The sequence below is a fragment of the Arctopsyche grandis genome, chromosome 5 (genome assembly GCF_051622035.1).
Source record: "Arctopsyche grandis isolate Sample6627 chromosome 5, ASM5162203v2, whole genome shotgun sequence".
NCBI lineage: Eukaryota > Metazoa > Arthropoda > Insecta > Trichoptera > Hydropsychidae > Arctopsyche > Arctopsyche grandis.
Genome location: NC_135359.1, coordinates 8,286,077 through 8,297,424, shown reverse-complemented (window position 1 = coordinate 8,297,424; position 11,348 = coordinate 8,286,077). Strand labels below are relative to the sequence as shown.

At 30.1% G+C, this 11,348-nt stretch overlaps 1 protein-coding gene across 1 annotated transcript; it reads left to right on the top strand.

Annotated features, from left to right (window-relative positions):
* The first annotated feature begins 4,465 nt into the window (after nucleotides 1–4,465).
* Nucleotides 4,466–6,907, top strand: LOC143911860 (GTP-binding protein Di-Ras2). Its single transcript, XM_077430935.1, has 4 exons — nucleotides 4,466–4,751; nucleotides 5,727–5,822; nucleotides 5,900–6,160; nucleotides 6,241–6,907. Exons 1-4 carry the CDS (start codon nucleotides 4,614–4,616, stop codon nucleotides 6,373–6,375), a joined length of 630 nt encoding a protein of 209 aa, XP_077287061.1. The 5' UTR covers nucleotides 4,466–4,613; the 3' UTR covers nucleotides 6,376–6,907.
* Nucleotides 6,908–11,348: the final 4,441 nt, after the last annotated feature.

The following is an 11,348-nucleotide window of genomic DNA, read 5'->3' as shown; positions in this document are numbered from 1 at the left end:
ATATATTGTTTATCTGATTTCATTTTATTTTCGTTTTAGTTTTATTATTTTCAATTACAAAAACACCAAATTATATCGTATACTATGAAAAACTAGAGAATTGTGTGTGTGGGGTTTGGAAAAGGTTGGAAAAATCAAAGTTTTCCACTAATATTTTTGCATAAAGATAGGTTTCAATATTATTTACTTATTTTTAGGTATATGTATATGAACAGCGTCAATTATTATCTGAATAAAAAATCTTCATGAGAGCCGTCTTTTTGATAAACATTTTTTTTAAATTTCTATTCCGAAAAAAATTTAATTGATACTTGAAATACCATAAAATTTTATTTAATTAGTTACAACCTGAGAAATTTTATAATAATAGAAGTGGCTTTAGGCGTTATATTGTTGTCAAGTGAAGATTGTCCACAGACATTCCTAAATAATTTTAGCATCAGTCGTATTTGATGCTTGGTGGTCGACGTATGTCTGATAAAAACTTCACTGAGCAAGGAAAATGGGCAAGTGCATCATTAAAAATTGCACGATGCATTAAAAAACACACAATAAACAATATGGGATACATTTTTATAAGTAAATTCATCATTTAAGTAACATATTAGTCAATTAACATCGTATATGAAAGTTTTCAAGAAAGGGTCATGGCGACAGCTAGCATTTGGCAATAGCATACGCATACGCGTACAATATTGCATAGTTATGGAAACGGTACGTGTGTCATTAAAATAAGAAATGTATTCAAAAGGGCGCTTCTATTATTATAACATTTCTCTAGTGTGTGGGGTGTGGAAAAGGTTGGAAAATCAAAGTTTTCCACTAATATTTTTACATAAAGATAGGTTTCAATATTATTTACTTAGTTATATTTGTAGGTATTTGTATCAGATATGAACAGCGCCAATTATTATCTGAATAAAAATTTTTCATGAGATCCATTTTTTTTTTAATTTCTCTCCCGAAAAAAATTAAATTTATACTTGAAATACCATAAAATTTCATTTAATTAGTTACAACTAGGTGTTGAAATCGTATTTAAATATACATGTGTATCTAATCTAATATATAATTTCGAAAGAGACTTTGTAACTATTGTTGTTTCGTAAATCTGTGACGTCATGGAACAAATGAATATTCAAATAAATTTAAATAAAATAAAACTATTCAAATAAATTTAATAAAATGTTTACCATTAGATTGGCCATGTTTAAGCGGTTTATATTAAAAATACCGAGCGAAGCCGGGTAAAAACACTAGTAACATATCTATATACTGTATGTAGCTGTAGATATGAATATACACAGTAAAATTTAACAATAAATCGTTTGCTTTTGTATAATAACGAATTCATAGATAAAGTTAGTGTAATAGACATAATATGACATAAATTTCATAGTGCGAGAGATAATAATGTTAATCTACATACATATAATATATAAGTAATCAAAAGATTTTCATATTACTTATGTTTTATGTATAATATTATGTCACTGATAAATTTATCTTAGAATGACTTAATAAGTTCACACTTGATATAAGGTATCTTCGTTGGCGATCCAGTTTATATCACGCTTTCTTTCAAATGCAAATATAAGTTTTATTTGTCAACTTTTATTGGAAACTATTTCAAATACCAAAGCTTCAATTTCTGTCCAAAGGGAGCGTTAAATAAAAATGTCCTGTGACCCCAACCAATCGATTTATTTCGACAAAAATGTCTTTATCGAGAATAGTTTAGATTTTTTCACTATTATTATTCACTTATTTAAGTTTATTTGGGTCGATTATGATAAGTTTTGATTTATAGATATCCCCAATAAAAATCCTTAAGTATATAAGTTTAATCTGATTACAAAAAATAGATGACGCAGCGCTCTGACCATATGTACATTGTAATCGGCATTTTAATAATCAAAATTTCTGAAAAATTATGTCTCGAAAGTTCCGGAAAATTGTACTGAGAGTGATCTTTCTATCGGCTGTATTTTCAGTATTTTGGGATCATTTAATTTCAATGAGTATATTGAAGCTATCGTAAAGATGACGAATACCAATGCACTATGGTCTTTTGTGACGTCAGATTTTTTTTCGGGTTTTTCCATGAACAGATTGTTAGAAAATTTTCCGAATTAAGAATAGTTGATATTCTGAGACTGAGAGCGTTATCTTATTGTTCCAAAACAACGAAGGCTCCCGTCATCTTCATTTACATATAGAAATTTGCAACGATAAATATTAGAATATTGTTTTTTTTTTCTACTGTTTTTTAATTGTTTATCTGAAAATCTTTGAAAAGGTTTGACTCAACTCGTTTACTAAAATATACAGTCAAATTTTTCTATAAATAACACTGAAATAATGAAATTTCCATTGTTGTGACGACTGTAAAAACAAATTATTATCACACTACTGAATAAAATTATTTTAAAGCAATTTCCAGTTTTTAAATTTCAAATACTTGCGAATTTACTATCATCAGATTCCGTGTAAGACTTACCGTAATCTAAGTACATAGTAGAATTACATCATATGTACATATATACATAGTATCGAATTGAATAATGCCAATCACCAATCCATCAATGTCATTATGACCATTGTGATTGCGTCCAGTATACCAGTATATATTTTATTTATGCAGTACATCGTCCAAACGAATCATGCTATAAATACATACTATATACATACATATATTCATTCATCATTATAATTATTTACAGCCGTTTACCATCCAATGCTAGACAAAGGCCTCTCCAACATAATTCCATGTTCTCTAACCCACATATGTATTTTTTTTATTTTTTCCTAATAACTCTCTTGTCCTTTCATCGAAGGCCTCTCCATCACAATTCCATATTCTCCAATCCCATACATTTTCTTTACTTTTTTAACCAGCAGAATAGACTAGCGGTTAGCATATAATGCTTTGAACATAGTTATCACGGGTTCAAATCCCATAGGTTTCTGTTGGCCAGATCTTGGAGTTGTGACTCCAGGGCGATCGTTTCCTATCAGAGTTTGCAAATTTATTTGATTTTCATTGAAACGGTTCCAGCAAATTGGCAAACTTACCCATTTTCTAACAAAATCTCGAGTTTTCAGCAATCTCGAATTTCACTGAATTGTTTAAAATGCAGCAAATTTACAAATTTGACCATAGATGTCTCTGGATATTAATTGTGTATACATAGGTAAATTACTAATAATATTTCTATCAAATGTACAATGTTTCTGGCCAGGAAAACGCATTGGGGTCACCTGCTAGGCACTGCCGGTTTTAGGGGGGCTGTGCCCGAGGGCGCCAAATAAGTTGGGGTGCCGCTCGATGCGCCAAAAGAGCTTTAAAATTAAAATTACAGCGCCAAAAATCCTAGCAGCAAATTCTATACAAAAAATCTACTGGAAAAAGCCGATCTTCAAATTAAGCTCACAGTGAATTAAAAATCTGATATTATTAGCAATGAACTTATCAATTTAAAAGCCTTTCTTTCAAATAAAGTTCAAGGTAAAATTAATCCACTTATTGTATTAAATTTTAAAAAACAGCACAATTTACAGGAAGTATATTCAAACATTTGGGTTTCTATGCTTTTGCTGACACTGTCTGAAACTGTAGCAAGGGAAAAAGGAGGATGGTAATCCAGTTTCTCATAATTTTTGGTGCTCAGAAAAAATTACCCGAGGGCGCCATTGCCGGCACTTCTGTTAGGCCTTCCTGGTATATATGTAAATTAAAAAAAAACACTTGAGCTATTTTTTTGCGTTCTATCACACACTTTTAAGAATCATTCGAATAACTCTCTTGTCTTCTTTCATCCAATTTTACGTACGTGTACCGACTTCTGATAATTTCATTATAATCTTTTATATTATATTCCTCTTTTTTAATGAACAATCAGGTAAATCGAGTGAATGGTATTGTTGTAGGAATTACTCAATTTGACGTATGTAATTATTTTATTTATAAAATAATATTAATAATAATAAGTGTATGTTTTTAGTTATTTTTAGAATCAATTTCAAATGTAAACTATAAAAGCAATTCAGTGTGATTTTATCAAATAAAAGAAGAAGGGGTTAAATTTCCCGCCGTGCGATGCGCGCGATTATTGATCCCTCTGCGTCGCGCAGGGTTGCCACACTGCATAATCGCGTCCTTGTCGATTTCCCTACGACAACACTGATAGCTTCCCTTTTAAATTAAATGGGGGAACACACAAAATAAATAAAAACCAAGTAAATTAAAGAAGTTTTAATTGTAAAGAGTTGATATTATAACTCAATAATATTAAAATTTAGCCTTCACAAGTGAAATAATTCAAGTTGATCGCTTCGAATTTATTTAATCGTAGGTCAGCAATTCGTTTTAGCTCAGAGGGGGCGCTTTATCTGTTGTTAATATGTGGTTTTATGATTTTCCTTTCAAGGATAGTGTGTTTTAAGGGTGTCGTAATAATAAAGTGGGCTTTCATCGGTATGAATGGGTGTGTGGTTGTGTGGGTGTTTGTGTGCGTTGTATGAATGGCGTGAGTGTTGTGGTTGCGCAGTATCGGGTGCGGGGGCGTTCCGCGGGGGGCGGCGGCGCTTAAGGCCGCGCTCCGCCCCACGTCATGCCCGAGCAGAGCAACGACTACCGCGTCGTGGTCTTCGGAGCTGGTGGTGTCGGCAAAAGCTCCCTGGTGCTCCGATTCGTCAAGGGCACCTTCCGGGAAGCCTACATTCCCACCATCGAGGACACATACAGACAGGTTACTCCCCCTCCCCCTTTCACCTTCGCCATCCCCCTGCCGGCCATTGATAATCTTTTCAGGACTTACAGCCTCTCCAAAATGCATATTATTTGGTGTTTGCACCCGTTCCCAATGACGATATGGTTCGTTTCATGCCGGATTCTGCTGAAAAGCGTCGATTCAAATCGAATTGCGGAAAATGCGCAGCAATTTTCCGAGTGAAAAATTTTAAGAGCTAAAATTACTAACTAAAATGACTGAATTTTCAACATATTGTATTGAGAACAAATGAGTCGTATTGAAATAGTTCATTTTGAAAATTTTACCTTGAATTGGTTAATTTACATAAAAATTGAATTAATTCATCAATTTAAATTAATTATACTTAATTGCTATAATCGTTATATAAATGGTTGTAGACTAGTCTTTGTGTTCCATTGAATGTTTTAGATGGCCAAATTTTTATGGTGAAAAATGCGGAAAATATTGCATGGGACAAAATATGTACGTAATTTACATAATTTTATTATGTTGAGTTTAAATTTTTAGCCTCCTAATTCGAATTAATTTTGAATATTCATTTTATTTTTTAAATGTGAAAATAAACCATGTGTATATATGTATTTGAATTAACGACAAAAATGTGTAATGATTTCTCAGTCTATATAATAATATCGATTTCAATATTCCAGAGAAGACATTAAAAAAAACTACACAGAAATGAAATTGAGCTTTTGATTTCAAAAGTGATATCATTTTAATGAATAATATTCAATTTGATAAAATGATATGTATGTAATACAAAAGAAAAACCGTGTTTTTCCAGTAAATTCATATAGCGCAGTTATCGGTTTTTAAGAATTAAGGGGTTTCAAAAAGCCATATATTAACTAAAAAATTATATTTATAATTTGATAAAAAAAAACACACACAGTGATGAATTATTCCTATCAATTTAATATCACTATTTTTGACAATTAATCATAATTTTAGGTGATAAGCTGCAATAAAAATATATGCACACTCCAAATAACAGACACTACGGGATCCCATCAATTTCCTGCCATGCAACGATTATCAATTAGCAAGGTTTGTCTGATTTAAATATAGATATTTAAAACAAATGCTTCTCAGCGTCTGTAATATGGTGCCTATTTCGTTTCCAGGGTCATGCATTTATTTTAGTTTATTCGGTGAGCAGTCGGCAATCATTAGAAGAACTCAGGCCAATATGGGCGAGCATAAAAGAATTGAAAGGAGCAGATTTGCCATCAATACCTGTGATGTTAGCCGCCAACAAGTGCGATGAGAGTGCTGAAGTCAGAGAGGTTTCACCAGCTGAAGGGCAAGCTGAAGCGGCAGCTTGGGGAGTTTCATTCATGGAAACTTCTGCGAAGACCAATCACAACGTTAAACAGCTGTTCCAGGTACTATTTTCCATTCCAGGTACTGTTTCTTGATACACATATGTATATATACAGAAAATATATCTATAATACATTCTCAGGAATTATTAAATATGGAAAAAAATCGGAACGTATCCCTACAAGTGGACGGGAAGAGCAAAAAGAAAAAGGACAAGGCAGTGAAAGCAGAAGGCGGCGAGACATCTGGAGGCCGAGATAAATGTTTACTGATGTAAAGCTGCTGATTAATATATTATATAATTCGAAAAAACATACTGTCGGTGAACAATGTGAAACAAAAACCTAAAAAAATATTTTTTCCTATACTCAACGAATATTTATTTATATTAAGATATTAAGATAGTGATTTAGCATGTATTATATTTAACATGTATACATGCATGCATGTATAGTAGGACCATCAATAATATTGAGGTCCAATTTCGACAACCTCCTTTATTTACGTGTTTATTTATTTCAATAAAACGTTTTTGCGTTCAATATTTGGTGCACCATAACGAAGTCAGATTTATTATACTACAATTAATTAGACGTACTAAATACATTTATAAATAGAAAAAAATAGATATTTATTCAATTACTACTTAAACATAGTTAACTATGTATTTATCTACATCACATACTTTAAAATATCTATTTTAATTACACTTCTTCTCAATTTATTGCGATCGCATTGAACCTGAACAATTCATGAATTGTGTAGATTCAACGCTATATAAAAGTTTTTAATAATATTAGAGCTTCTACAAAACGAAAATAAAAATTGAACGGGTTGAATGTCGAAACACGCGTGTACATTATATTTATTATAATTAAGTATATATACATTTATTAACTGCATTATTTTTATTTATTTAATTTATATAATTATACGCTATCGCTAACGAAAAAAAAAATATACATATATATATACAATGTAAATATAAACATATTGAAAATGACGACTAATAATGTTTATGTATGTACCTACATATATGTATTTTTTTCTGATTGAAAAAGTCCATGCAATAACAATAGATACGCTTTTCAGTATATATTATACATACATTGATACAAATAATGAACGAAATCCACACGCTTCTTATGATTATGGAAAACTTTATTCAAAAGTACAATGCGCCTTAAATAATATTATATACGTGTATATGTATGTATGTGTGTGTTTAGATTTTACCTTCTGCCACAATTTATAACTTAATTATACATATACTATTTTTTTTCATTTTATGATGCATGATTATATATTATACTGCAATACGTAAAGTTCGTATTAAAGCTAATTTACAGATGCAAAAAAAATGTTTTATACATATACGTATGCATATGTACATATATGTACATGAGAAGATACAAAGCGCAAATATACCTATGTATGTATGTATGTACATGTCGCTTGTTACTTGAAATCTTTACTAAGCTCCGAAAACCATCAAAATCTGCAGAAATATATTGATATTTTGATTTTGAATAATTAAACCACTATTTCAAATGAAAATATATTAAAACACGTTTTAATTAAGAATTTTGCAATTCAGATTATTACTTATTGTACGAATTTAAATCTTTGAAATCTTCACAATTGATCTTATATTCTGTATTAACGATTGACCCTGAATATAATTGCTTGATAATTTAAATATAAATTTAAAAAGAAACTAAATCTGTAAAATTTCATTTGTTTATGAATACTCAAATAATAAAGTACATAGAAAAATTTTAAAATCTCCAATTAAATTGAAGTAAAAATTTATTGCCAATTCAATTATACATAAAATACATCTCAACAAGAGAAAATCAATGTGATTGTATGACAACATTTTCTTGATTTTACAATGTTGTACTTCTTCATACCATTTTATAATTCTTGAAAATAACTTTAATATGTTTTCAGGTTATTATATTTTCATTCTAACATTCATGATACAAGTGCCTTATTTGTTTAATTTCATTAAAATGATTTAGTACATTAGTACATTACAAAGGCACGCGTGAAAAATTCTATTAGTTCATCTTTACTGAAGTAATTTACATTTATGTACTATGCAACTTTCCAAAGGTTCCACCGCCATTTCCTTATAAACTTATGTATGTAGCATAAAATTACTGAGTATACGTGCAAAATCACATATATAAATTTTACGAATTCTTTATACATATAGTACATATTTGTTCTTTTGAATATCTCTGTATATTATTATATTTATTGTTAAGCTAAGCATCTTTTGCGAATCATTCAAATGTCACACACATTTTTATGATTTTACGCCTTCACCTTTATACAGAAAAACAACTTCGGCGATAGCAAACACGAATCGTTAATTTATTTGGGTGTGTACTCTTTAGTGGTGCAAACTGAGGCCGTCACGATAGGAAGACAACTTTTCTCCAAAACCAAGCTGAATCCTGGATGAAAATGGGTGTTAAATTGAACTCAAATCAGTTTCTTCGATGCTGAAGTCGTTATTCATCATTAAAATATAATACTTACAGTTCGCAATTATGTATATCATATTAAATGTTATCTGATCAAAACATGTAATCATCCGGTGGAGGCTTGAGTCTTATTTATAATATGTTTTTTTTAACTACTTCATCGCCATAAGCGCACAGGTGCGCGCTCCTTCGTATTTAAGGCTATGACTCGAAATTGATTTTGGTTTCTTCACAGTTACATCTAAAAATGTCCTGTGATACTGATGAAATTGAAAAAAATTAATATTTTTCGTTAGTTTGTGATACATATATTCAAGAGGTTGTGTCAAGGGTTGGCACTAAACACATACATATAATAAAATAATCGAATTTACTGATAACTCTATAGAATTTACAACTCTATAGAGTTATCAGTTTTGATTTTAGGGTCAGACTTGATTTATATGTTAGCGTCGTCTATGGTGATGTCTTCGGTGCAGATGTGATATAATTATAATGTTCAATATATTGTTGGTTGTGGCTATTTGCAGGTACTATATCTGCGACAGGCGCAAAGCCTTCTGCGCATGCGCGTGAACTGTCACTGTCAGCGTGTTTACTGTTAAAATTTTGTTTTAAGCCTTTTAAAATTTAGTTCGAACTTGTAAAGTGACGTAGAGTAAAAAATATAATCCAAATTAGTTAATATTATTAATTGTTAGAAAATTATTATCATATACAACGTATAATACCTACATACAAGTACAATCCGCGAACTAGCTAAATGATATAAATCTATTATAATAACGTGCGAAATTTATTTGCCTCATGTATAATGAACGATTGATTAAACAAGTCTAGCATACATTAAACGTCAGAAATTATAATCGGATTATAAGTTCAAGCGCATGCGCAGAAGGCTTTGCGCCTGTCGCAGATATAGTACCTGCAAATAGCCACAACCTATATTGTTTAGAAATTCAAGAAAATTATTTTAATATTCTTTTGTTTTTTTTTTATTAAATTAATTGTCCATATATTATATAATATATTCATTGAATAATATGTGTTGATTTTTCAATTATGTATATAATTTGAGAACTTCATCAATCTGAAAGCACACAAACTTCGAGTCTATGTGGTTTTTTAGAATAATGACGAAACTTATGAAAAATTTTAATTAACATTAAAAATGACAATAATAACTGTTTTTAGATCGTAATAGTCATTGTATTGTCGGATTCATTTTGGACATAAACGCTCGACGGTCAGTAGAGTGATATGAAAAAACATCTATCAATAATTATTTAATCTTACAGATCCATCATTATATCTACTAGAAAAACGGTAAACGACCCGATAAGTCACTCGTGACGTTATGTGAGGCATCACTAGCGTCGTAACACAAGATATAACGCTAGATCTATACCGGAGAGATTACATCCAAATAATTATTCAATATAATGACTGTTTTTAAATGGCAGACTTTGTTTTTCATATACTCGTGCAACACTTTACAAGCATCTTCACTAACGTATGTACATGTGCATTATAATTAGCATTTACCATGAGTACAATACGTAGAACTTAGAGCGAAGGAACGGTGGCTATGAGCCTGTAAATGGTATAATTTGCAATGTTGTATTATATTATGTCCATCGTGCAAATCGAATAAACTTAAAATTTCACAAGGCTTAACCCCGGACTGGTACGGGTGACCACTGAATCGTCAAAAATCTAATTTGATCAAAATAAAAAGGTCTATTTGCAAGTTCAACGACTGTCGTCGCAGCACAGAGTGATATTCGTTACATTGAAATAAATTGCAACGAAAATGTGTCGACTCACCGCTCTCTCTCTTATAGAAAATACATATATATTTAAATATATATATATATATATATATATATATATATATATATATATATATATATATATATATATATATATATATATATATATATATATATATATATATATATATATATATATATATATATATATATATTCTCAATAAATATTATATGCATAAAATAAAAAAAATTGACAACGAATGTGTTAAAACTAGTCAGTGCGAATTAGTAGTCAGGATTATCATCATTCAATAAGCGTTAGCATCACTCATTTTTATCTTAGGATATATAAAATAATGGTATAGATTGTAGAGCAAAAGACACATGCACTTATTCGATATCATTCACCATACATATCCACTAGATTATCCATTTACGTAGTTATAAGTAGACAAAAAAAAAATATAAAATATATATTTGGATTGCTTGCGAGGAAGCAATAACTATGAAAGATTGAGATTGTCTTAATAATATATTAAACATAAAGATTATTCCAAAATTTTCATGTTATGGAGCTGTGTTTTAACAGATCAAAAAAAAAAAGAAAAAAGAAGAGAATATACCACGCAATACATATTGGCTTTCAGGTTTAGAATGTAATATTGTAATCGTATATAGAATGCGCTAGATTGCACATAAATGTTACTTATATTAACGCACTATTAAAAAAGGCTTGAATTGTACATTTGAGCCGCATCTCTTTATTATCATCATCGGCACGATAAATCTCTCAATGCCGAAAAAATTGCGTCTATATATGTATGTATTTATATATATAGACAATATTTAAAATAGATTTTAAAGGTTGCAAAAAAGAAAATTTGATGACCAAGAGCAGCCTAAACTTTAGGCGATTGTAGGTATTTTTTGCTTTCAGCAATTCTTTTAGGGAAAAATTCTACAGTTAAATATATACATGATGT